Genomic DNA, 26,907 nt, shown 5'->3' on the forward strand with positions numbered 1-26,907 from the left:
AAGTTGCCCCTTTGAACAAATAGGAGCATTCATCTGCTCCCATAACCATGGCTGAGAGAGAACAGGGAGTGCACAGCCCCTCCTGGCCATGGCTAGAACATTTTACTGTTTGTGATCATTGTTAGCATCTGGGCCACAAAGCTGGCTACGTCTTGTGCACCATGACTGCCCAAACAGGTCCTTGGTCTCATTTCTTTACTGACTTAACTTTAGGAAAGGCAGAGGTGTTAAGGTGTTAAGAGGTGTGCATTCACCCACAAATTGACCTTTGAGTTTGGGCACTTGGTTCTTTGTTTAGTTTTCTCTCTCATTTTGCCCCAATGTAGCACAGTTGGAGCAAAATGACCATTAGAGGAAGTGGAAATATGTGTCTCATTAGGAGCAGCCAATACTTGCCCTTAGTGCTTGTATATCATACAGCTTCAAAATACATGCCAGGTGGCAGGGTTGGCTTGGTAGGCTCTCAGCTGTTCTCTTCATGGAGTATGTACCCTCTAAGTAATTCTGTCTTTATTGAAGCAGTTGCTTACTCCTTCATCCCACTGGAAGAGGTAGGTAAGTTGTTGTCAAGGAGGTGTATGCTGCAGAGCTATCTTTTCTTTGAGACATCTAGTAGTCCTGGACTTGGAAAGACTTTATGCTGTTGCAGGAGCAAGGGACAAAAATAACAGCTTAGTCTCCTGCAGAATAGCCCTGACTTTGCTGGGCAATGATCGGAAGTCCTCCAGAGTATCTGATTAGGGTTTTTTGCCTTATGTGGAATAGTACAACTTCCTTCTTGTATGCTGCTTAAAATATGAGTTAAAATAGGTCTCTTATATCATCATGCTCCAGGGGGTGCCCTCAGGAGTTGGGTCTCAGTCCAAGGAGGAAAAAGCCTTTTACTGAAACACTTCCCAAGAGAGCAGGATTCAAGAGAGTCAGTGTGGTATATTGGTTAGAGTGTCGGACTGGGACCTGGAAGACCAGGGTTCAAATCCCTGCACAGCCATTAAGCTCCCTGGGTGACGTTGGGCCAGTCATGGTCTCTCAGCCTAACCTACTTCACAGGGTTGTTGTGAGGATAAAATTGTGAGGGGGAGAACCATGTTTGTATGCCACCTTGAGCTCCTTGAAGGAAAAGTGGGATATAAAAGTAAGTAAGTAAATAAATAATGCAGTGTAGTCAACAAGCCAAGGTCAAGAACAGAGAATCAGCCTAGGTCCAAAATGTGATCCAGAATCAAAGTCAGGAAACAGCCCAAGGTCAGTACCATAGTGAGTCCAGCCATGAGGGAGAACACAGATCAAGAACAAAGAGACCTATATTGTTTTCAGCAACTGGAAGATCTTCTATACTGTCACCTCCTAGATTATACCCTAATCCCAGCTGCTGGTAGTAAAAAAATTTTTGGGATTGTTTACTCACAAGCCATGTCAAACTCTGGGTCTGTAGATTCATGGTATGTCATTAATCTTTGGCCTGGGCCTTTGGCACCAGCATTCTTGAGGACTGAGGAGTGGTTCCACCTCCTCCTCTTACAGCTCCAAGCATTCTTCAGCAGGTATCCCTCCAGAGGGCCCCTCTGGGGGATCCTGAGCACTGATCTCAGGATATCCTGCCTGCTCCTCAAGATCCTTGACCTGTGGCGTGTCTGGTTTGTTCTCCAAGAACCCTGGCACCAGGTCAGGGCTAGGTATGGCACATATATTTCCACCCTGCCAGAGGTCTGCATGGTAAAAGCATCACTTCATATGTGAAGCATCTAAACAGTCTGTTTCCTCTTCCAACTGGCCTAGGATTCTGGCTACTCCCTTGTCTTCTCAATCCCCTTTCATTCTTTCTCTGTCATTCAGGTGTTCCTGGAAGTGACTACATCAATGCGAATTACATTGATGGCTACCGCAAGCAGAATGCATATATTGCTACACAGGGACCTCTGCCAGAGACACTCAGTGACTTCTGGAGGATGGTGTGGGAACAACGCACAGCAACTATTGTCATGATGACCCGGTTGGAGGAGAAGTCTCGGGTATGGACATACTCAACCCCTACTGCTGGGCAGGGATGACTCATAGAAATGCAGTCCATGTTGAATCTGGGCATGCAGGGCAGCAGAGATTAGTAGTAGTTTCATATGATACTGAGGGGGTTCTAAGGGCAGGCCTCTGGGAAAAATAGAGCAATATAACTTTACAGACAAAGACGGTATGAGTATACTGATGCCAGCATGCCTATCATGCATAGCCTCCCTACTCTACCAATTCCAGAAATCTGTAAGTGAACACAAACTACATCATATCCCAGTTGCCTACATGAGTGAAGTAACTAGGGGGGAATGGTTTTTTTTATTATAAGGCTGTTTCACAGCCTGATGGAGGTTTTGCTTCACCAGTGAATAATGGTGGGGATTCTATCCCATTGAGCTACATATAAAGAATAAAATCTCAGCATGACTCCCCGTGTGATACAGTGGCTTGACAGACAAGCTGAGGGGCCCCTCTTGTGCAGGTGTTCAAAGCCAGTCAAAGTGGGAGGGAGGAATCAGAATTATGGTGGCAAGCCCCGATCCCCTTAGTGCACCCAACTTCTATGCTTTAGAGGACATTTCTATAGTAACAGACAAGCCAACTGTGTAATCTGTAGCTGGAAGAAATGGGGGCAGCTCTTAATGCATAGGCTATTATGCAGAGGTGTTCTCTAACACATGGAGGTCAGACACACCAAAGGGCAAGACCTGCTGCCATGGTTTCAATCCCTGTTCCCATGCTTACAGTCTGAATGTGTGCACAGGGCTTTAGAGAGGGTTCTTTGACCCTTACATAGCTGTGACCTTCCCACTTGCCTGAGGGCCCTTGAGCTTAAGATGCACGTGTCTAAAAATACCCTTGAAGACATGAAGCTCAGTTTGGAGAATCTTGGGCGAGGGTTCCCCAGAAAGTAGCATCTTTTGTAGTGAGCATTTGTGCTCACAGAATATTTTATGTTTCCATGCCAACCACAGGGCAGGGAGATGTGCACTTGGACTGTGGTGCAGTTGTCTCTTTAGTCAAATAGAGCCAGGAGATTGGAAATGGGGAATTTTCAGGGAGGGGGAAGTAGCTGAATGAAGGAGGGTGAGATATGTGGAGGGAGAGGGGGGAAAACAGGCATGTATCCTTCTCTGCTTTGCTGAGTTTTAATACTGAAAGCAGAACACAGTGCTTTATGTGATAAGAGGACAACAGAGCCGAGTTGCAAAGAGCACAGTTGTGGCCAATCTGTGCTCCCTCCTAGGTAGAAAAGAATCACATCCAGATTCTTGCAGAAATAGCTTGTCAGTATTAATGTATTGGGGGGGGATCTGCCCCCTTATGCATTCATTCATCATGGATTTGCACAGGTTTTGCTGAGCCTATCACAGTAGCAATAAGAAATGCCGTGCTGGATCAGATCAGTAGTCCATATAGCTGATTTTCTGACAATGGCCAACCAGATATCATAGAAACGTGTACAAACTGGGAATAAAAATGATAATGTACCTATCTGATATTTGACCTTCCGAATGCCATGGTTAGGAGCCATGTATTATCCTGTCCTTCCCATATTTTATCTACTCTGATTTTAAAACTGTGTTCTAGTTGCGTAACAACATTATGTAGCAAAGTGTTCCATTAAGCTAATCATGCATTGTGAAAAAACACATGCATTTGTTTAATTTACATGCATGCCTTTTTTTAGTGGATAGCCTCGAGGTTTCTGACAATTTCCCCTTGTCATTCTTCCTACTCCATTAATGATCTTTATCCATTCCCTCCTCAGTAATTTTTTTCTAAGTTAAATAGCCCTTAAAGCCTTTTTCCACAAGGACAATCCACCTGTTGTGCTGGTTCTGTACCCTCTGCTGTTCTGCAATATCCTTTTTTTTTAGGTGGGGCAACCAGAGTGATATGTAGTCACCCCAACTGCTACCATATACATATATAGATGGCATAGGAAGGTGGTGATGGGTGGCTATTGCACTATGCCTATTCTAGAAAGCACAGGTGGGGATAGGTTGGATCTGAAAGTGTTTATGCACTGAAAACTAAAGCCCACTTTTCTGTTGCAAGTAATGGCTGATTGCTAGTGTAAACATTCCAAAGTGGTGGTGGCTTTGTGTGGCAAGCAGTTTTATGTATAAAGCGATTTGTCACACCACTCCAGCAATTTAAGCACTCCAATGCAACCCTTCTCTTGCAGTTGCACAGAGATGGCTAAAATTGCAAAAGTAGGTGGGAAGTTACTTTGCACAAACAGTTCACCAAGTAGACTTGCCTCCAAGTGCTTGCATTTAAGCAACAGACACAATGTTCGTTTGCAGTTATTAATTGGGCCTTTTCCATTTTAGAATAGTGTTTGCATTTGAGGTAAAAGAAATGACCCTTTTTTATGTGTCAGAATAAATGAATATCCAAAGTCCAGTTTGCTTTCCTTTGGGGCCATCCAGCTATCAGACGATGTTCCACAGAGTGTGTTTCTCCAAGATAACATGTCATGTAAAGCCCTTTGGGCACATTTCTCTCTCTCCTGCCTAGCTGCTTGTTGAGATGTACATTATCTCCTAGAAGCACACTTCCCACCTTTCCCTCTCCTAATTACCTCCTACAAGAGAGAGGATGCAGTAGCACCCTCAAGGTGACATACTTCAGTGAGTTGGCATACTGTCCAGCCAAGTGGAGTGGGTGGGGGAGATTCACTTACACGCTTGTTTCTCTGCACTGAATTGAATGTATACTGCTACTCTTTAGAGGTATGCCTTTGCTATTAATCACAGTTATGATATACTTCCTGGGGAAGCAGACACCAAGGGAACCTAAAAAATCATAACTGCTTGAGAGTGGAATCATCCAGAGGTGCTTGATGGGTAGGAGTAAAAGCTGCCCCTGCATTTGGGTACTCTCCAAGACAAAGGGTGAATTTTTCCAGTGTTCACTCAAGCCTGGCTCTTCTTGTCTCCCAGCGGTCTCAAATGAGTGGTAGCAGCTGGCAGCCACTTTCTCAGCCTCAATGTATAATGATGTTTGTGGGCATTGTTGCTGTGGACTTTGACCTCTGGGATTTGTGGAGCCCAGTTCTTCAAAGGGTTTCCACATCTTGTGAAGAGGGAACAATCTGGGCTCCTCTGAGCTCCTGCTGGGACGAAGGGTAGGATATAAATTAAATAATAAATAAATTAAATGAATAAAACAATCTATAGGAAAAAACTGTTAGGTTCCTTGTTATGGCCAGCAGATCCTGCCAGCTTGGTGGCATGCATCATCCTCACCTTTCATGTTTGCACACTACATAAAAGGTGCAAATAGCAAATCCATTCACTGCCTGCAAAGCTTTTGCAATTGGCAGCAGAATCAGCAATCTGTGTAATCTTTACTGAGTCTCCAAGGCCATGTGTGTTCAGGGGAAGTAGCCCAGGCTGCCTTTTCCATAGGAAACTCCCCTTGCACTCCCTCAGTTTCTGCACCACTCAACATAAAGTGCCTTCAAGTCTGGATACCTTAGAGACCTCTCATCCCCAGTTTTGCAGGTAGCGGGTCTTGGCATGTGGCCTGCCTGGTGTAGATATATTCTAAACTAGCTCTTCTCCCTTTGTAGCACCTGTATGAAGGGCAAGTTTCCTTATTCTTCCAGCAATTGAGGGAGCCATTGGGCACTGCCATCAGTAAATGAATTTCCAGGTTGTGAGTGTGTTCCTGACATTAATGAGAAGCGAGCAATGCCAGAAGAAAGACTCTCTTATCTGGTTTAGTGCCATCGTGCATCAGCTTCAGCATAAAATTTACAGAGCTTGAAAATGGGGCATAAACATTACGGGTAAATTTGGCAGAAAATGTGAGTGACTCTTATCTGGTCATGAATAAATAATTTTCAATTACCAGTTAGGGCTCTGCTATTAAACCCTGGGATAGATTGCTTGAAAGTTTATTTTGTGTTTGAACATACACAGCACTGTAGTTTCCCCAGAGTTGGGCAGGAAAAGGGAGACACTTGCTGAAGAAGCTGCAGGAAGCAAGCAGGCCTGCACTTCCACTTACTACATTTGTGTGAGGCAACTCACCAGTCAGCCATGCAGGAGACCTTCCATGTTGAGTACATACTTCTGTGGGAACCAGGATTCCAGTTAGTCACAGCAATTCTGTAGACTTTCCGAACTGCATGGGCAAGTTGCATCTGACCAAACCCAAGCACAGAAAAAGGCCAAGCATTGGAATAAGCAGCAGTTGTGAAATAAAATAAGTTGCATCCTGGTGGAACTTTCCCAGGCTCCAGGGTGCATCTCTTATCTAGGAATGGTTACAAAGGCCACCCCTTAAAAATGTTTCTAAGTTAGCAGTGCAGAATGCCATTGATTTCTCAGTAGGCTGTTCCACGTTCTCTACAATCCCTGTAAACACGCACAGCTAATAATTGAGCAGGAGAAATAGGTGGAAGCAGAATAGGAAGCAGAGGAAAAGGGATGGATTGGTGAAAAGCTGCCACCCTTGGATAGGTGGGGCAGAGTACAGAGAAGGATTGCAGCAGACATACATGGGATTTTGTACTGAAAACAGTGATAGATGATCGAGGAGGATTTGAGAAAAGAACCAAGGCAAATTCCTTGTCATCTCTCTTTGCCATTGAATAGAGGAGTAGACCACCATTCAGAGAGGGACTTGTATCTAGGAAAACATGTTAATGGAAAGGTATTTAGTTTAGCTCAGTGGACTGTCTATAGTGGAGTTGTAGACAGGAAGTGCTTTCCCAATTCCTGGTTTTGGGCTTTGACAAAGAGTTATTAGGTGGGAGAGAACTAGATGAAAACAGGCTTCGTAGCCTGGCACGTCTTCCATCTTCCCAGTGAAACAGGCCAAACCTAGTTCAGCAGAGAGCAGCATTCTCAGCTACCCTAGTGAGGGGCTTCTCTCAGCAAACACACATTGGCATTTCTTCTGGGGCCAGCCATAGAGAAGCTCATTACAAAACTCCTGTGTGTTTCTCTGGGAGGTTTCAGAATGTCCGTTCTGTGGCTAAATCTGACTGTCTCTTCCTAGACTTTTCTTGGTTCAAACTGGCAGACATCTCTCTGCCAGTTGACTTTCAGAAATCTACTGCTCCATGCCTACTTAGAGGACCTTCTCCCCATCAGCTGTCTCTTGGGGAGGATAGTGCCAGTGACTGTCATGGCAGGAACCCTAGCAGATTCCCAAGCAGAGGATTATAGGCTGTGACCAGGCTTCCCACATTCACCACTGAGGGGGAGGAAAGATGAGCACATTTGTCTACAGGCACCAATCTTCCCAAAGAGCAGGGAAAGGGCAGAAAATTACAGAGGAAGAAATTGCTTTTGAATCGACCATTTCTCTCCATTGCTCTCCCCTCGTCCATTAACATTATTGTTTTTTATTCCTACTTTTGAGTACCAAGCATCTTGTCTTTCGTTGTTCCCTGCCTGACTATCCAGTCTTACTGGTCTTTTGCAGAAAGTAGAGAACCAGACAAAAAAATCCATTTGCTCTGTAAGCCTTGGCCAAATGCAGTATAATTGTTTTGCATTTCTACACTGTACTCATGGTGGACTCACATCAGCCATTGGCTCCTAGTAGGGGCAGGTGAAATTTGATCTGAGTGAGGGGAGAAATCCAGGCTCTGAGGCATATACACACCCCAGTAAGAGACTCATCCCACACACTGGCTCACTCTTGACTCTTTCTCATTGTAGGTAAAGTGTGACCAGTATTGGCCAGGCCGTGGTACAGAGACCTATGGATTGATCCAGGTGACACTGTTGGACACGGTCGAACTTGCAACATACACAGTCCGAACATTTGCCCTATACAAGGTACAGGAGGAAGTGTGAGCAGCCAAGATCTTGTGAGAGCCTGTCCAGAGAGTTGCACGTATGTGCAAGGAATTGTATTTGCTCTTTCACAGATGCTTGTCATGAGGGAGCCCATCATCCCAAACAGGCTGGAGCTGCCAACCCAGTCTTCCTTCCTCTGCATCTTACGTTCACTCTCAGTTCAGGCACAGTAACCAGCCCAGCACTGAGAACTTAATGAGTCAGCACCATCTGAGTGTTGTGTGGTTAGGTTGTTCTTTGCCCTCACACAGAGGGGAATCATAGAATGTAAGAGTTGGAAGGGGCCTGTAAGGCCATGGAGTCCAAAAGAGACTCTTTGTGTATCGCAGCCTTGCAATGAAGGCCAAGCCTTGTGTTGCCATTGTGCTGATGTACTTGGGTGAAGCCTGAAGATTAGAATGGCTTGAAGAAGTCTGTCTGTCTATTTAAACACCTCTTAGCCATGGACCTCAGAGCAGCCAACAAAGAACAATTCAAATATAACCAATAACAAATCACAGCAGGCAGACAAAAACCCAGGGTGAAACAAAAGCAGAACAAAATAAAACAGATTATATACATATCACCAAATGCAGCCTGTGAGGCTTCCAGATCCATCCCACAGCCTCTGCTCTCCAACCTTCCTCCCCACCCCAACACCAATTAGGCTTGAAACAGCTTCTCAGTAGAGTCTGTTTTGAAGCCTTAATATCATGGAGGGCATTTTCAAGAGGAGGGCAAAACTGGGGAGGGAAGGATTAACCCTCCTTTTCTCATGTACCTCAACCCCAACAACAACAAAAAATGTGCCCTCCTCACACAATAGTTAGGTTTGAAAACAGCCTTCTGTTGGCTTCATTGAGGGGCTGTTTAGATTCATGGGGGGGATCTTTGTGGAGATTGCAGCTGGGGAGGGAAGGGCTACCCCTGCGCTCCCAAGCTGCAATCTCCATGAAAGTCGTCCTTCCCATTCTGGGATTTAGACTTGAAAAAAGCTAAAATCTTTTTTTAAGCCTCATTGGTGTGGTGTGGGGTTTGGGGTAGGTGAGAGTCAAGAGTCTGGGTGTGTGGTGTGTATGGGTGTAGGAAGGGAGGGGAGAAGTGTATGTCTGCTATGTATACGTATGACACATGTGAATGTAGCCCTCTCCAGATATTCAAAATCTGGCTGTAAAACATGCAGAGAACACTTGCGGATACAAAAAGCTGCCTGTTTCACACAGTCATCTTCCACAAGTTAGAAGGCAAAGAGTGATGGGGCAAAGCTCACACACTCATCCCAGTCGACATGGTAACTTTCCAGATTTTGAACACCTGAAGAGAGCTTTTGCCACCCACCCTTTTGTTTTGACCCTGTCCACCATTGGCATGTGATTCCTTGGATGGATGGCCATGAGAAAGTGCAGCTCTTGGCCTGAACAAGATTTTTCCATTCCTGTGTCCTGAAGAGTCTGTATTAATCTATAGCACGGGATTGTTAAACGAGGGAAATAAGCCCACTGTCCAGTACACCACCACCACCTGGCAACTTCTGGCTTCTTCCATAGAATGGGTCCAGTGAAAAGCGGGAGCTGCGGCAGTTCCAGTTTATGGCTTGGCCTGACCATGGGGTACCGGAGTACCCTACCCCGATCTTAGCCTTCCTGAGACGCGTGAAAGCCTGCAACCCTCCTGATGCTGGGCCAGTAGTTGTACATTGCAGGTAAGGCCTACCAGTGTAAAGGGATGGGAAGGGCTTGCCATTCTCTGTATTTTGGCAGTGATGGACCTGTTGGGATTTACAGCTAGTCTGCTGCTGCCGAAGCAATGAAATCGGCATTATAGCCCCTCTGGTAACATAAGAAGCACTTCACAGTCAATGCCAATCACAGCAACTCTTAATTCACTGTTTTTTCCTCCTGAGAAACAACATTATAAAAATTAAAATTATATGAGAAGCAAATTTTCAGAGGGGAATTCCACATATGCATCCAGTGGCAAGAATACTGGTAACTAGAGTCACATATCACACACAAAATACATGCACATTTTGGCACCCATGAAATATACAATTATTACTCTTCTATTGATTTGATTCTTCCCCCCTCCCCTGAACCTGAAGGCTTAGGCTAGGTACTACACATTAAAATGAATATTCAAATCTCCAGGGTAGAAAATCTCACTGAACCACACAATAAGATGAAATATCCCAGCACCATACACAATTATTATTATTATTGTTTATTTCTACCCCGCCTTTTGGCCAAAAGGCCCTCAAGGCAGCTTACAAAAAATAAACACCAATATAAAAATACATCAATAAAAACAATGACATCCCCCAATACTTTTCTCATGACAGCCTTCATTATTCTCCTCAGAACATCTTCCCCCCCCAAAAAAGATTCCTGTTCCAGTTTCCAGTCATAAACGCACTAATGACTCCTGTATTACTTCTCCATAATTATTCCTCTCAGGACATCTCCCCCCCCACTTTCCTGATCAAAAAACACCCTTACCCCAAATATTCCTCTTAGGAATCCCATCCCTGGTCTCCATTCAGCTTCCAGTCATAGCTTCCCCACCCCCACCATATTCATTCCCCTCAAGGCATCTTCCTCCCTCCAATAACCCCTTTCCAGGTCAAAGACCCCCTCCCAAAAATTCCTCATCCTTATTCCCTCCGCCATTACCCCCTTATCAGGACAACCACCATTCCCCATTCACGTTCTTTCCCAACCCCAAACTTGACCTCCCCTCCTTCCGTAAATTCAGGAAAGTGACATACCTAAACTAAACTTACTGCTCAAACATTCACATGCTGCTAACTACATGCATTCACAGCACAAAAACATATGGACATCTCTTCGCATGAACACAGAGCACAAATATACACATACAGTGTATTTAGAGATGAAGACACACCATCTGCATATCTACTCATAGACTCTCTTGCTACACTTCAGGACGGAAAGAAATGGCTGCTTCAGCCACAAACATTAGTTCACTAGGAATCAGCATCTTATCTGGCCAGTGATTTATCTCTTGCAGCTGAGTGGGAACTATTACTGAACAAACCACTTCATCACTGCAGCTCTCGCAAACTCCTTAGAAACGGTATTTAATGCTCTCCCTTCATGCTCTGGTTCAGATGGGAGTGGTGTATAATTAACACATGCTCTCTCCCTATTAAAACCCTGTTAAGAATTTGACATGAGCCAGCAGCAAAGAGAAGTCCTGCTGTAGAATTCTTAGCTGTCAGATATCACATCTGTTGTTTGTTGGTGTGCTTTCAGTTGTGCTAGTTTGTGCACTGGGAACAGGATCAAGTTATTCACTTGAAAAGGATCAGTCCTGCCTCCACTGAGGAAGATTTAGGTTCACTGGTTTTGTAAGGGAGGACCATTGCTCAGAAGTGAGCAGGGGGAGAGAATTGTTCTGAATCCCAGCATCCTAATTCCGTTTGATCTATTCACAAGTGTCAACCTGCCTTCTTTAGAGGTCTTCTAAGAACCTATCTTAGGGGGAAAGAGTGACCTTATTTATTTATTATTTGATTTATATCCTGCCCTTCCTCCCAGCAGGAGCCCAGGGCACCAAACAAAAGCACTAAAAACACTTTAAAACATCATAAAAACAGACGTTAAAATACATTAAAACAAAACATCTTTAAAAACATGTTTTAAAAGTTTTCAAGACATATTAAAAAAGGTTAAAACATATTGTTTTTTAAAAAAAGTTTTAAAAACATATTAAAAAGCAATTCCAACACAGTTGCAGACTGGGATAAGGTCTCAACTTAAAAGGCTTGTTGAAAGAGGAAGGACTCTCTGTTTCTACAACATTCAGACAGGGGTGGAGGATGGGAGTGGGAAGAGTATGGAGTAAAGGGTTAGGTCTGGCTCTGAAGAAAGCACCATTTCATGTTTTTGTTATGCTTTTACAGTGCTGGTGTGGGAAGGACAGGCTGCTTCATTGTAATTGATGCCATGCTTGAGCGGATGAAGCATGAGAAGACAGTGGACATCTATGGGCATGTGACCTGCATGCGCTCACAAAGAAACTATATGGTGCAGACTGAGGATCAATATATCTTCATCCACGAGGCCTTGCTTGAGGCAGCCACCTGTGGAAACACTGAGGTGCCTGCACGCAACCTCTTTGCTCACATCCAGAAGCTGAATCAGGTACCTCCAGGTGAGAGCGTCACAGCAATGGAACTGGAGTTTAAGGTGAGCAGAAGAGCATTTGCAATATCTCCACATACGTCAACACAGAGCAATCATAGAGCTGCACAGCTGGAACTGATGTCCTATCTGTCATATTCCACAAATCTGTGAACTACTATGAGAAGTCAATTCCTGGGTTGAAGGGAGATTTTCTAGGGATAGTGATTCGTTTGTAAATTTCTAAACAAGGCAGAAAATTATTAAAATACATTTGCATTGCAGGGTGGGTGTCCTCAACATTTCCCTCTCAAATTAGCAGCTTCTGAGAAGGATATAAAAAGGCAGATTGATGTGAAGTTCTCAGTAGCGTTGCTTCGCCGAATGGCTGGAGCTGCATCGAAAATCAGATGCAGATTGGGCATTAGTGGTAATTGATGTCGCTATGAACAACTTCTCTGGATAATGCTTCTTGTTTTAAATACTTGAAATGTCAACAGCTCCAGTGCCCCCTGCCTTGCTGTGCTTGTACTTCTCCCTAGCATGGAAGAGGAGGAGAGAGGGAGGGCCACTGTCAGGCTTAGCTGGCATGTTGCCTGGTGCAATTTAGGGAAGGAAAGTCCCCTGGTCGTCACAAGTATCTGTGCTTGCCAGAACCACCGCCCACACTTGTGGCAGCTTCACACCAATTTTTCTTACAGCCTTGATACGGCCTGCAATTTTTGCTAATGCCCACGTTCTCCGATGATGTGCATTTGTACAGCAAAGGCGTGTGGGGGAAGATAGTTCCTGTGGAGAAGCAGCAGAGCATGTAGAGTGTGAAACAGACTGCGGAAGCCCTGCACTATCCTGGGAATAGCCTCTTGCAAAACAGCAGCCAGAGAGTCAAAATATTGACTTGCTGTGGAAACAGCACAAAGCAAAACACTGCTGCCTCTTTGCTCTGAAAGCTGACAGCTTCAGGATTTGGGGGAGGGGGGAGTTTGACACGTCTCCCTTGGTAGGGCCCTTGCGCTCCTCACCCTAATTTGCACCCTTTCCCTTCATGCCCAATCCCCACTACTTCCCAGAAGAAGAAGAGAGCAAGTGGTGGCTGGCTTGCTGCTGCTGCTCTTTTCTGACATTAGTGCTCATGAATGTGAGAGTGGTGATGGCAGCAAGGAAGAGCAGCAACTGCCACTACTTGCTGGATGACTTACTCTGCCCACTGCTTTGCTCTCCTCTGAGGGTGAGTGAGCAGAGAGACAGCGGTGACAAGGCTCAGCAGTGAGGAGGAACATCTATTGCTGTCTGCTTATTCACTCCGGAAAAGAAGAGGAGCAAACAGGCGGCACTAGATACTGCTTTTCCTTGCCGCTGCAGCCGCTCCCAAGAGAGATGATGGAGAGAGCAAGAAGTGATACTGGTGAGGGGAATGAATGGCTGGCACTCAGTGGTGGTGGGAATTGGGCCTAGCCTGCTCCAGCACTAACCAGAGGGAAAAGGCAGACATGGAAGCAGGTGGCGGCTGCGGCCGCTTCTTCTTATTGCTTGGAAAGGGTAGGCAAGTAGGCAGTGATAATGAGAAGGAACAACAGGGCTCTGGCAGTCAGCAATGGGCCTCAACAGATGTCACACGACGGCTCTGATGCCAGCCCTGGTTCTGAAAGCAGCATGGTCTTATGCTCCATTCTATGCATCAGAGTAGGAGCCACAGAGTGAGAGAGTTGAATGGGTAGAGCTGCAGTAAAGATGAAGGAAAAATGAATGGGGAGTGAATTAAGTGGAGCAAACTAGATTTCCAAGCCTTCATACAATTTGGAAATACCTCCACATGGGGCATTGCATTGGAAAAATGCTCTGAAAAGATTCCACTTGTATGACCCTGCCTCCTCCTTTGTAGTAGAGCATGTGAAAAATTCTGCTGTTGCAGCCAGGCAAGGAAGCCGTTCTGTGAGGATTCGAAGCTACTAGGCTAAGCAAGGCTTATCTTCTGGATCTCCTGGATTAGCACTGAGGAGTTAAGGACTGATAGGTGGCCACACCTCTTCCTGAGTAGGCGTAATGGATGGGAGTCCTTGGGCCATTAGGCACTCACTGCCTGGCTGGACATGAGCATCAACCTTCCCCACTACTGTCGCTGAAAGGATAGGGAGGAATCCATATTAGAGCTCCCTTGAGCATATCTGAGGAAATGGCCTCTGCCTGGGCATCAGGGGATACAGAACCCCCAATTGTGCCAGAAACCACCACAGAATCCTGCTCCCCTTCCTCTTCAGAGGATTGTATCTTGATGGATCCTAACAAATGACTAAGACACCCATCTTGCACAGTCTAATTATGGTATTCCATGCAACATCCTGTACAGAGCCACTCACTAAGCACAAGATATTTCAGCCATGCTCAAAAGACACCAGCATGAGGCAGAAGACAGGGGGAACTCAGAAGAGCAAGGTACATGTGTCTAAGGGGGTCCAGAATGATGTTAGTATGAGAGTTGGTAAACAAAGAACAAGAGCTCCTAGTGGGTGGAACATTATAGAGTGACCCTCAAGTTCCCACATACAAACACATATGTGTGAATCTTAGGGCCTCTTTACATGTTATGTTACATCTTTAGGTGTACAACTAAGATGTTTTAAAATGTGCACCAAATATTTATAGTGTGAATGTGACGAGCAGGTTTGGAACTGTAAGAGGCAGCAGATATTTGAGTGTATGTTGTGACAAACCCAGTTTGGCTCGCATCAGGTGCAGACTTGGGCTGAGATAATATCCTCTCAAGTTCTTTCTTCCTCAGGACCTTTGCCAGGGCAGGCAGGAACTTTCCTTATTTTCAAGATTTCTAGAAAAGATGGAAATTTCCCTTCAATTCCAGCTGAGGGAGTAGAGGAAGGGGGTGGTCTAGACCATAGAATCATACTTGGCCTCTTGACACCTCAGCCATTCTTCTCTGTAACAGAATGAATTCTGTGAGTACATAATATTGTGGGAGTTGCTGCTCCCAGAGTAGTTACCATTCCTGCGTGTCCCCGTCTCCCTCTGATCTGTCACATCTCCTCTCCTCACAGCTCCTCGCCAACTCTAAAGCACATACCTCACGATTCATCAGTGCCAACCTCCCATGCAACAAATTCAAAAACCGCCTAGTGAATATTATGCCCTATGAGCTGACACGAGTTTGCCTGCAGCCAATCCGAGGCGTCGAGGGCTCAGATTACATCAATGCCAGCTTTGTAGATGGCTATAGGTAATGTAGTCATTCCAGCCAGGGTCTGAACCCTCCTTCTGTGATGATGCTGTGTTGCTTCTTCTCTAAGTTGGACAATCCTTTTTTCTTTTCTTTTTTACAAAAATGTGATGATGATGATATACAATTTATTATATTTGTTAGTCACTGTTCCTCACAAAAAGTGACCCAAAGTGACTTACATTAAAACTATATTTAACTTGCATACAGTTTGAATAAAAACACAAACTGTGTGCTATTTGTGTTTCTATGAATATTTGAATATTTCATTCATATCCATAAAAAGTTTTAAATAGAATATTTCAACATTTCATTAATACCTTAAAATAATTTTTTAAATAGAAGTTTGCAGCATTAAATCTACATATTAGAAAAATCATCTAAAATCTAAAAAAAAATCTAAATATATAATAAATATTCAGATTTATGCTGGACAGTTCTGCCTTTCAATTAGAGCACAAACAGTAACCTTTCATTTGCAAACATGGGGCTTTTTTCAAGCTGCCTACCCATCAGGGCCTAGGATCTTATAACAGGAAGTTACCTTTTTCTTCTCAGGCTTTATTAGCCTGAGGTTGACAGGTACTGGTTCCTACAACCTCAGCTTTTCATTAACCAGGATGCTGCTGATAATTCACTGTATAGTTCATCTTCCACAATGGTACTGTCTTTCAAGGATGTTCTCATACAATAGCAACAGCTGAAATGCATCATGCAAAGCAAAGATACAGAATGTCTTGTGCAAGGGAGGAGCCAACCTGTCTCCAAAATGGCTTGCCTCTGAGTGAGGACAGAGGAAGCATTGCCATACATCTTACTTCCCCCAACTCAGATACATCTCAGGAGGCTGCAAAAGCAGGCATGAACTGGCAGTGTGAAGGATATCTTAGGAGAGGCATGTGAGTGGCAGACATCCAGCAGCATGGGATTTTCAGAGCAAAACACAAGAGAGCCTGATGCCAAGCCTCTAGGCTGCTGTGCTGGACACAGAAGAGCAGATGAGGTCCTGGCCACTTATCTGCTTCAGATTTCAAGAACCCAGGGTCTGTTAGAGCTGCCATCTCCATGTGTCTGTTGCTGTGACAGAGCTGCTACTGTTGGGAGGGGAATGCTGGGGAAATGCCTGCCAAGCAGCAGGTGGTAGCATTTCATGTCCTACCTAAACATCCCTGCAGGCCCCTGTTTATCTCTCCCTGTCCTTTCCTTTGAAGTGAGCAATCGTTCTCCACTTTATCTAAAAAGATCAATTGGCCCAAGGTGCTATAGACAGCTCTGAAGCTGCATCTTTATTAGCGCCTTTGTTTCTGCCACCTCACCCCCTCCTCGTTACTGCCTTTTATGATGTCTTATAAATCCACCTTGGAACAGCTTCCATCTCTGTCCCGCACATTACAGCTGTCCTACAACAGATTCATTAATTTTTAGCACCAGCAGAGAGATTAAATGAGGGTGGATAAGGCTAAGAGCCGAAGACTATATTCAAGGATCTGTAGTGCCCCACAGTGGTAACATACAGACATCACAGCTTCTCTTTACAATTGTGTGTGTTATGTGCCTTCAAGTTGATTATGACTTATGCCAGCAATCCCTTTTGTAGCTTTCTAGACCCAACTGCTAAGCACCTCTTTTCTATCTCAGAAGTGCCAGAGTCATCCACCACTCTGAACTGTTTGATATCTTACAGGCAGCAAAAGGCCTACATTGCTACACAGGGACCCCTGGCTGAGACTACAGAGGACTTCTGGCGGATGCTGTGGGAGCACAATTCCACTATCGTGGTGATGCTGACCAAACTGCGAGAGATGGGGCGGGTAAGCTAGCATCCTAAACTGCTGAGAAAAATTAGTGCTAAGTGAAATCTGATTTGGGGCTGTTTCCACAGTGAGGTTCCAGTAGTCTTTGGAGCAGAGATTTTGCTTTCCTTCTCATAAGAGCTGGAGGGGACTGAAGTTGCTGCTAAAGGTAAAGATCATTGCACTAAAATCTCCAGACTCACTATTTTGTGGAGGTATTCAATTGCATACCAACAAATTTACGTCTGCACTATTAAAAGTGAATTAAGCACACTAACGTAACAACAAAAATCATTTGTTTTGTGGTAAGGAAAGTGACGGGAAGTAGTACAATCAATTGATGTGAAGTCATATAACCTCCCTGCACACAAATTGGAATTAATGCTCAATAAACAGGTCATCTTTCATCTCCAGCTACATGCCTGACTAGCTCTGCCAGGACTCGGCTGGTGAACCAAACGAGTGTTCTCTTGAGCCATCAAAATATTTTATTCCCTTGCCTGCCCTCCAAGCTTTAGGTTAAGGTTTTTTGCTTTGTGGATTTGCCCAGAACCAACAACAAAAAAAGGCCATTTGGGGTAGAACTGAGGTTCCTTGGTAACTTGGCATGGAAGAGCAGGCTGATTGCTCAGCAAGAGATGTGCAAGGAGCAAGGTGAGTCCAATCAATCGCATCATGGCAAGAGGGAGGAAACAAATCAGTTACTTGCTTGCTCATATTAGATCATGGAGTTGCCGGTATTGTACTGTTCTGCAGCACAAGATGTCAAGAGCAGCCTCACGTCATCACTCTAGAATATTCTAGCCTCAATCACATCACTCTTTATGCCCCACATTTTGACTGTAGCGATTCTGCCTCTTTCTTTGTTTTTCAGGAGAAATGCCATCAGTACTGGCCAGCAGAGCGCTCTGCTCGGTACCAGTACTTTGTGGTGGATCCCATGGCTGAATACAACATGCCTCAGTACATTCTGCGTGAGTTCAAGGTCACTGATGCCAGAGTGAGTACCATACAGTCTGCCTTGAGTTCGTCAATACTTATTTCCATTACTGCTCAGAAATTGCAAGTAGCATAGTGCAGAAGGGCATTTATCTTCATTACGCATCTGATCGCCCGTTGCTTTATTGCCCCTACATTGGTATTTCTGTGTTAAGGGGCTGAACCATCTGGTAATCAGTAGCATGGATTTCAGATGTGCTTATCTATACTACAGCCTGATATAAAAAGCCACTGAGCAGCAAATGTAATCTATTCAGTTCACCTTGCCCTCACCGCCTCAGGGCACGAGTAGGACTGAGTGAGTATGAAGGCTGAGTATGAAGGCTGAGTATTAAGGCTGAGTATGAAGGCTGGGTATGAAGGCTGCCATGTGCTTCGAGAGGATGCAATGAACATACCTCCCTCTCCCTATAACTAGGACGGGCAGTCAAGAACCATCCGGCAGTTCCAGTTCACTGACTGGCCTGAGCAGGGAGTACCAAAAACAGGAGAGGGCTTCATTGACTTCATTGGGCAAGTTCATAAAACCAAGGAGCAATTTGGCCAGGATGGGCCCATCACTGTACACTGCAGGTGAGTTCTGCCATTCACTTGTCCATGAAAGCTGGCTAGGTGCTGTGTGCAAGTGGTTACTACTGCAGAGATGGCCTTCTCTTGCTACTCATGGAAGCCATTTCCTTGGGTTAGGCAGGGAGGACTTACTGCCTTGTAGTTTTGAATACATAAAAACAGGGTGGCACTTGCACAGAGACTTTAGCTTTTGGGAGACGTTCTGATTGTGATCTTGTGAGCCTTCAGTTCTCTCTCACTGAGTCCAAGCTGGGACAGCCAGTCACCTTTTTCTCTTCCTTATATCCAGCGCGGGGGTCGGACGCACTGGGGTGTTCATCACATTAAGCATTGTACTGGAGCGCATGCGCTATGAGGGTGTGGTTGACATGTTCCAGACTGTGAAGACCCTGAGGACACAGCGACCAGCCATGGTGCAAACGGAGGTAAACCACTTGCCACATCTTCTGCTTCACGGAGGACTGGGGTGGGGCTTTGCACTTGAAAACCAGCTAGACATAACAGGACCAAACCTCCACCTTGCTTTCAGTATGGAGAAGGGGTGAAAGCTTTCTATATAAGTAGGTATATTCCATGTAAATCACATGAGGCAGCCATCAGCCTGGTCCCCATTCCCATGTTGATGTCCAATGTTTCATGAGATACAGGGTACATACGCTATTGAACAAGATCCTCGTAGTATCTTACAAAGCATGTAAAAGACTTGAGGGGGGAAAGCTGGATTGGTTAAGACTGATGAAGCCACATCATATCACTTATAGGACATTCCTGTTCCCTTCCAGCCAAGAATTCTCACCGTGAGCTAGGCCCCACCCTGGGTTAGCCCTCAGATGTTGTCATCTGGTGTGTAGTAGGCTATTGCGTTGCTGCTTGGGATGCATTTACTGTTTTCTGCAGGACAACTATCTCCTGGAGCATTTTACTATTGCAAGAACTTCTGGGAATAGTTTAAAGCATTGCAGGGAGTTTTGTATGCTTCCTGGAGAAAACCCTCTTAAGAGAAGCAGAAATGGTGGTAAGGAATGTGAGGCAGTAGCCTCCCAAACCACCCTCATCACCTGTACAAGCACCAGTAGAAAAAAGGAATATTGTTGTACTGTGCAAAAGAACAGTGCCAACAAGTATTTGCAACGGTTCAAACATGGTCAGTGACTATTCCCTGGCTGGAACACATGCTGCTTTTTGGTCTAACTGGAAGGCAGCCTGGATACCATGGCACTGTATGCTGGTCTATGACCGTAATAAAGCTACCTATCTATCTACCATGGCACTGTAAATAGTTTGCGGATATCCAGGCTGCCTTCCAGCTGTAAGGGGTTGGGTGATGGCAAGCATGCATGCACAGTGTGCTGATGTGGCACCACAGAAATTTGTGTGGCCAGCCTGTGCCAGTGGCATGGGGTGGGGGTGCCTGAGAGGCTGGTTGCCGCTTTGCAATTTGTGCAAGCATCGGGTTGTGGGTTGCATGTTCCACAACCTGATGTTAATGCAGATTGCAGAGTGGGAGTTACCCCCACCCATCCCCAGCAGCAGGGGCCCCTCTCAGCGCCAGGAGCCCTTGGCCAGTGCCCACCTTGGACGCCTGCTAGCGTCAGGCCTGCCTGGCTTGGTGCTGGCCAATTGCCTCATTTAGAGTAAAAAAAAAAGAATGCAAAACACAGTTCCCTTGCAAGTAGATATGAGGTGTTGGGCATGGCCTTCCTGCTACCTCTCTAATCTTTGTACCATGATGTCATGGAAGTGGTGTTCTCCTCTAGAGGCTTTTTCTGATCCCCTTTTCTTCCTCCTTCTCCAGGACCAGTACCAGTTGTGCTACCGGGCTGCGCTGGAGTACCTTGGCAGCTTTGATCACTATGCAACGTAACTAGTACTTTCAGCCAGTTGCAGTGGGAATGTCCAAGAACAGAGACGGGTTCTTCCCAGCCACCCACCCATTTGTTAGTCTTTCTGTGCAGATGCTGCTGTTGTTGGAGCAGTAGCAGCCTCCCCATGACCAACCAGTTCCGCCCACAGTATTTGGGTTCATTGCCACAGCGCCAAAGGTGGGACCAGCTTCTAGCGTTTTCAGTCTCCAAATGAATTTCTTTTAATGCCCCACTCCTACTACTCCCCTTGATAGCATTTAATGGTGAGAGTCACTGGGTGGATGGAATGGGATCTTTTATATATGTAAAATAGTTAACTAGTCTTTTATATCTTTTCTTTTTTTAAAATTCTTTTGCAAGTCTTAATGTTTTGCTTGGGCAAAACAGGAGAATGGAGGTGGTAGGGTTTTAATTTCCTTTTGCTCCCCCTCCCTTACTCTTTTGTTGTCCCAATCATGGTGGTTGCTGCCCATTTTCGGGCAGCCCCAGGTTAATATTAGTGGCTGGCTCACAGCTCTGGGACCCTTTCACACCCTCTTCAGTCCTTTGCAGAACATTCAGTTTCACAGAGCTGGAGCCAACATAATGCTTATTTCTAAAGCCTTTTTTTCCATAGGCCTGTCTTGTCAGGTGGGACTCCAGCAGCTATTGGAGGCTTGGTCCTATTGACACGTGTCCAGTGACCGCATATTTGTCAACAGATCCCATGTGAGCTTTCCATTTGAAGGAGAGACCCACTGCCTGGGATCCTCTTTTGTTAAGATGGGGGGAAATGTGGCATTCTTGCCACATATATAACTAAGTTCCCAAAAGGGACCTGACCATAGACACACATTTATTTAGTCCTTTCTATGCCAGTAGCATCCTGAGGTGCTGTTGCCTAGGCAACTGTGGCCAACCAAGTGCATTGGAGCATCTTCCAAGGTGAAAGAGCACAACTCTGGGAAGTGAAGCCTTCCTGCACAAACAACCCCAGGATGGGGGTACCTTGGTTATTAGGGGGGGAGGTTGAGGTTCTTCAGGTAAGGAAATCAGTTCTCAGAGGCTGGGTGTAACTATAATTTCTGCTATCCTGTACACATTTAAAAGTCATTAGAATGCTGTATTTTTCACTATGACAGGATGGTCTAATTAACCAATGTGGCAACACTACTGGATTTAATTTAACGGTACTATATATTAATACTCCTTATTCTCTCATACTTGCACTAAAGGCAGGGAGATTACAGCCTTCTCCCAGGTGCATAGTTCTATAAATAAAGGTGGTGGAAAGGTCTCTAACTATATTATCCAATGTATCCAAATTACATTGAAATCAACAATCCTGGGTTGGTGATGTTGGAGAGAACATTCATTTTTACCTTGTGAAAGCATAGTGCTGTAGGGGTCACTGTTGTATACAGTCTGTTTTCTATTTGTTAATAAAAATCTACAGCATCATTGCATAATTCTTGATGTTAATAAATTTGAATAATCAGATTTCCTACATGTTGGTTTTGCTGTCTTGTTTTATTTGCCAATTAGCAGATAAACTTGTAGTCACCCCGGCAGGAGTTCTAAAAGCTCTAAATACTGCGGGTATGAATTCTACCTGTTCTTGCAGTGTAAAGAACTGAAACAACAGTCTGTGAAAGGGAAAGATTCTTGCTCGGTTGCTAACAGAGACAAAGGAAAGAAGGAATAGCTGGAACTGTTTGCCTTTCAGTAGAACAGGGGTGAGCCCTGGATCATTCCCACACTGACATTTTGGCTGCTGAAACAACCACCTTTGCATCAGTACAAATGCATCATTAGAGTGCGGCACTCTTGCTAGGACAGTATAGAAATGTTGCCCTTGGCCATACCTTACATGCCTCATACTGCATGCTGGCTAGCTTCTTGTTGGGAGACCATCCCCCTTACTGGGGGAAATTCCTAAGTTTTCCTGAGACTCATCACACTCTCTTGAGTTGTATGTTTCAGCTCTGGGAAGCTACTGTCTGGATACGTATTTAAATACTGTAGACTCAGTAAAGGCACCTTAAGATCACCATGTTCCACCTCTCCTAAGGTGGGATCATTACATGCATCAATCTGCTTTAAAGTTTTGGAATTGGCATACGACCAAAAAAAAGTACATTATTTGCACAGTTTTGGAATTTTCTAGTAAAACCCTGCAAGGCAATCTGACCCTTCAGATATTGTTGGACTACAACTCTGTTATCCCTGACCATTGGCCATGCTGGCTGGGGCTGATGGGAGTTAGGCATATCAACAACATGTGGCATTTTACAGATTGCCTATGCCCACTTGTATCCCTTAAAATAAAATTTAAAAAAATAAGGGAGAGATTCTGCATCAGAGTGTGACCTTCAGGGAAGCTTCAGTCCTAGTACCTCTCATTTTAACAGTTATCTAGATCCATCACAATCTGGAGTCATACCTGATTTTGGAACAGAATCAGCGGATGGCCTTTGTCATAAAAGAGGTGGGGGGGGAGTGCAACCCTTCTGCTCATTTTATACCATTGACCATGGTACAGTAGGGCCCCACTCATACGGCAGGTTAGGTTCCAGACCCCCACCAGAAAGCGAAAACTGCCAGAAAGCGGATCAGCTGTAGCGCAGGGGTCTGGAACCTAACCCGCTGATTGCACCAGACGAGAAGATCAGATCTTCCCCTCCTCCGGCGTGATCAGCTGGAGTGCGAGGAGCTCCAGCCCCTCCCTACAGCTGATCGCCCCTCTGGCACCATATTAGCAGAATGCCAAAAAGCAGGGCACTGAGAAGAGGGACCCTACTGTATCCTCCTGGACCAATTCGGTGGGATGGGTATTGGAAGCACTGTATTATGGTGGTTCCATGCTTATTTCAGGGTCTTGTGCAGAGAGTACCACTGAGTGAGTGTTCCTGGGTCCCCTGGTACTTGTGCTATGGGGTTCCGCAGGGTACTCTTCTCTCCCCAGTGCTATTCAACATCTATATGAAGCCATTGGGAGCGGTCATTAGAAGTTTTGGAGCAACGTATCAGCAATATGCTGACAACATGCAGCTCTATTTCTCCATAACATCTGAATCAGGAGAGGCCCGGAACACTCTGGATCAGTGTCTGAATGCTGTAGTGGACTGGCTGAGGTCCAATAAACTGCTTGAATCCTGGGAAGACAGAGGCTCTTTGGGTAAGTGGATCCCACATCTGGGAGATAGGCAGGTTACTTGTACTGGATGGGGTCGTGCTCCCTAGGTGTATTCCTGCATTCATCTTTGTCACTAGAGACCCAAGTATCCTCTGTAGCTAGGAGTGCCTTTTACCAGCTTTGTCTAGTTTGTCAGCTATGGCAGTTCCTGGACAGCGACAGCCTGACCTCTGTAGTTCATGCGTTGGTAACCTCGAGGCTGGTTTACTGCAATGCGCTGTATGTAGGGCTGCCCTTGGCTCTAGTTTGGAAGCTCGAGCTGGTGCAAAATACGGCGGCCAGATTGCTGATGGGAGCACATGGCCAACAACGTTGACACCACTTTTAAAACATCTGCACTGGCTGCCCATTCACTACCAAGACAGGTTCAAGGTCCTTGTGTTTAATTTACAAAGACCTGAACAACTTAGGTCCAGGGTATCTTAGGGACTGTCTGAACCATTGTATCCCAGCTCAATCACTGAGATCATCTGCAGGAGTGGCTTTGGTTGTCTCCCAAGTTGGCGAGGCTCATTTAACATCAACACACAATCGAGCCTTCAGTGTCATCAGCCCAGTTCTCTGCAATGCTCTCAATAGAGATTCAGCAGGCGCCTTCTGATTTAACTTTTACGCACCTGCTGAAAACCTTTCTGTTCCTTCAGGCAATTTTTATTGTATTTTTAATATTTTTATTCTATGGTGGTTTTTTCTTTTGTTTTTGTTGTGTTGTAAACTGTTTTGATTTTTTTAACAAAATAGCAGTATACAAATATTTTTATAAAATCAACAATTAAGCAATGCTTCTAAGCCTAGTGAGCTAAACAGGCCCAACTTTTCCAGTTTCTCATACAATATACAGTACCTTGCAGAAGTAATCGGACCCTACCAGTGCTCTCATATTACTGACTTGCAAATGGTACATTGTAATTTCATTCTGCATGACATTTTATTTTGAAACATTGAAACTCAAAATCAATTATTGTAAGGTGACATTAGTTTTATGTTGGGAAATGTTTATAAGAAACAAAAAACTGAAACATGTTGCTTGCATAAATATTCAACCCACACACATTAATATTTGGTAGAGCCACCTTTTGCTGCAATGACAGCTTTAAGTCTTTTGGGGTGGATATGTACCAGCTTTGCACACAATGTTGGAGGGATTTTGGCCCATTCTTCTTGGCAGATTCACTCCAGGTGATTCAGGTTGGTTGGAGATCGCTTGTGGACCACATTTTTCAAAAAGCAATACAGATTCTTAATGGGATTGAGAGGCAGAACTTTGACTGGGCCACTGTAGGACATTCACCTTTGTTCTTGAGCCACTCCAGTGTTGCTTTGCCCTTGTTCTTGGGATCATTGTCTTGCTGAAAAGTGAATTTCCTCCCAAGCTTCAGTTTTTAGTGGACTGAAGCAGGTTCTCTGGCAGTATTTCCCTGTATTTTACTCCATCCATTCTTCCTTCAATTTTAACATGATGCCCAGTCCCTGCTGATGAGAAGCATCCTCACAGCATGATGCTACTGTTGGCCAGTAGTGATATCTATGAGACTCACAGACAGAGTTTTTTTCGGAGGAGAATGAAACCTGCAATAAACGGGTTAAACAGAGCAAGAGGGGTTGCCAGGTTCCTCAAGGCCAGCAGATGGTTGGCAAGGGCAACCGCTCTGATAAGAGCAGCTCTCGCAGAAGCTCTAGTGTGGGGGAAAGTTGTATGGAGAGAGGACTGCGTTTGAAACTTATTAACAGTAAAAGACTCTTACAAAGAACTTTGCTTGGCCTGGATTATTTCTGGTTCTGCACAGCTCCAGAGTCGCTTCTCTGGACTGTACCAACACGCACGTGCCAACAGGGGTTATGGGCCCAGAATACAGTCCAAAGTAAGAGGTTCTGGTGCTGTTTGGATCCGTTGTTGCAGAGCAAAGAAGCAGCAAGAGAGAGGCAAGTAAAGAGTGGACAACATGGCTATAAACCTGTCATCCGGGATGCCGATGGAGAGATTGAATGCAGTTAATTACTTCAGTTGGAAGTGGAGAATGAAAGCAGTTCTGGTCAAAGATTTGTATGACGTGATAGAAAAAACCCCTCCGGCCACTCCATCAGCAGCGTGGACGAAGAAAGACGAGAAAGCGAAAGCATTTATTACTCTAGGGCTGTCTGATTCTCAACTGCTACACGTAAGGAATGAGCCGACAGCACATGCAATGTGGGAAATGTTAAAGGCTGCCCATGTGCAACAAACAGCAGGGAGCCGGCTGTGTTTAGCGCGGAAACTTTATCAGATGCATTTTACAGATGAAGTGACTATGAGTGAGCATCTTGCTGAATTTCGTAGATTGTTTGGAGATCTTCAAGATCGAGGAGTGAATCACAGTGACATTCAGATGGTTTATATACTGTTATCTTCATTTGATCAAAAATGGGACACGTTGGTTACTAGTATGGAGATGTTGCCAGACGGAACTTTAACTCTGGACTTTGTAGAGCAAAAGCTGCAACAGGAATGGAACAGAAGACAGGAGAGTAAAAGGACTGAGTCTAAAGAGGCTGAAGCTGCTCAACAAAAGTATCCAAGAGGACTTCCGGGAAGGGTGACTTAGCCTGTGCCTGCTTTTGAGACGGGCTCCTGCCTCAAAAGAAGCTTATTCAGATATATCAGTCAGTTTTTTCTTTTTTTTTTGACTGATTAAACTTCTCCCGGGTAGGGAGAAACGAAGAGATTAACCTCAAAGCCTATTTTTGTTGGGACGACCAGATCTCATTAATTTATGGGACGAGGTCCAGCCGACGAAAGTGGGACGGATTTTCAACAGCAAGCTCTATCTGTTAAAGCGAACGTTCATCTTATCTTCTAAGAGAGAACGCACTAACAGGCAAGCACCCTTCTTTCTATATTTTTCTTTTACTTGACTTAAATTGTTGCTGTTTAAAAGAGATTTGCCAGATTGATCAGTTTTTGACATCTCACTGGGGAGCCATAACTTCTCTCTGCTACGCACTAATTAATAGCTTATCTCTGTTTTTGTTGCAAAAAGCTGTCCTGGATTTGCATTCTAAAGATATACACAGAAGAGGGATTTCTATTCCAGATTTTTATTTTGAAAAATATTATACTGTTTTGAGACTACTCTCTTTTTGGTCTATTTTATTTTGACGAATCTGTTTCTTGACGATTGCCATTAATTGTTTCGATCCTGGGAACTGCATTTTGTTTACTTAACTATTGGAGAGATAAGGCTGTCTGCTCTGTTTATATTGTGATGTCACCAAGTTTGGAGTATTAACCCAATTGTTGCTGAAATAAGAAGTGGTTTTCCTATATTTTTCTTTTAAAA

General features: G+C 44.8%; 1 protein-coding gene and 1 long non-coding RNA gene across 11 annotated transcripts in view; one reads left to right on the forward strand and one right to left on the reverse strand.

Moving 5' to 3' along the window:
• Positions 1-21,901, forward strand: part of PTPRF (protein tyrosine phosphatase receptor type F) — an 834,986-nt gene extending 813,085 nt beyond the window's left edge. For all 10 annotated transcript variants that reach the window (XM_061632671.1, XM_061632670.1, XM_061632668.1 and 7 more), the window contains 10 exons: positions 1,837-2,012; positions 7,698-7,817; positions 9,365-9,519; positions 11,740-12,025; positions 15,010-15,188; positions 16,873-16,999; positions 17,856-17,981; positions 18,399-18,553; positions 18,840-18,975; positions 20,346-21,901. In XM_061632671.1, the coding sequence (XP_061488655.1) occupies positions 1,837-2,012; positions 7,698-7,817; positions 9,365-9,519; positions 11,740-12,025; positions 15,010-15,188; positions 16,873-16,999; positions 17,856-17,981; positions 18,399-18,553; positions 18,840-18,975; positions 20,346-20,414 (1,529 nt within the window). In that variant the 3' untranslated portion in view covers positions 20,415-21,901. The remainder of the gene's footprint in view (positions 1-1,836; positions 2,013-7,697; positions 7,818-9,364; positions 9,520-11,739; positions 12,026-15,009; positions 15,189-16,872; positions 17,000-17,855; positions 17,982-18,398; positions 18,554-18,839; positions 18,976-20,345) is intronic.
• LOC133387589 (uncharacterized) overlaps positions 1,441-26,907 on the reverse strand; it is a 39,554-nt gene continuing 14,087 nt past the window's right edge. Inside the window, exons 2-3 of the long non-coding RNA XR_009763518.1 lie at positions 6,057-6,169; positions 1,441-5,131 (exon numbers count right to left, since the gene is read on the reverse strand). This is a non-coding gene — a long non-coding RNA (uncharacterized LOC133387589). The remainder of the gene's footprint in view (positions 5,132-6,056; positions 6,170-26,907) is intronic.

This window comes from Rhineura floridana, chromosome 6, assembly GCF_030035675.1.
Source record: "Rhineura floridana isolate rRhiFlo1 chromosome 6, rRhiFlo1.hap2, whole genome shotgun sequence".
Taxonomy (NCBI): domain Eukaryota; kingdom Metazoa; phylum Chordata; class Lepidosauria; order Squamata; family Rhineuridae; genus Rhineura; species Rhineura floridana.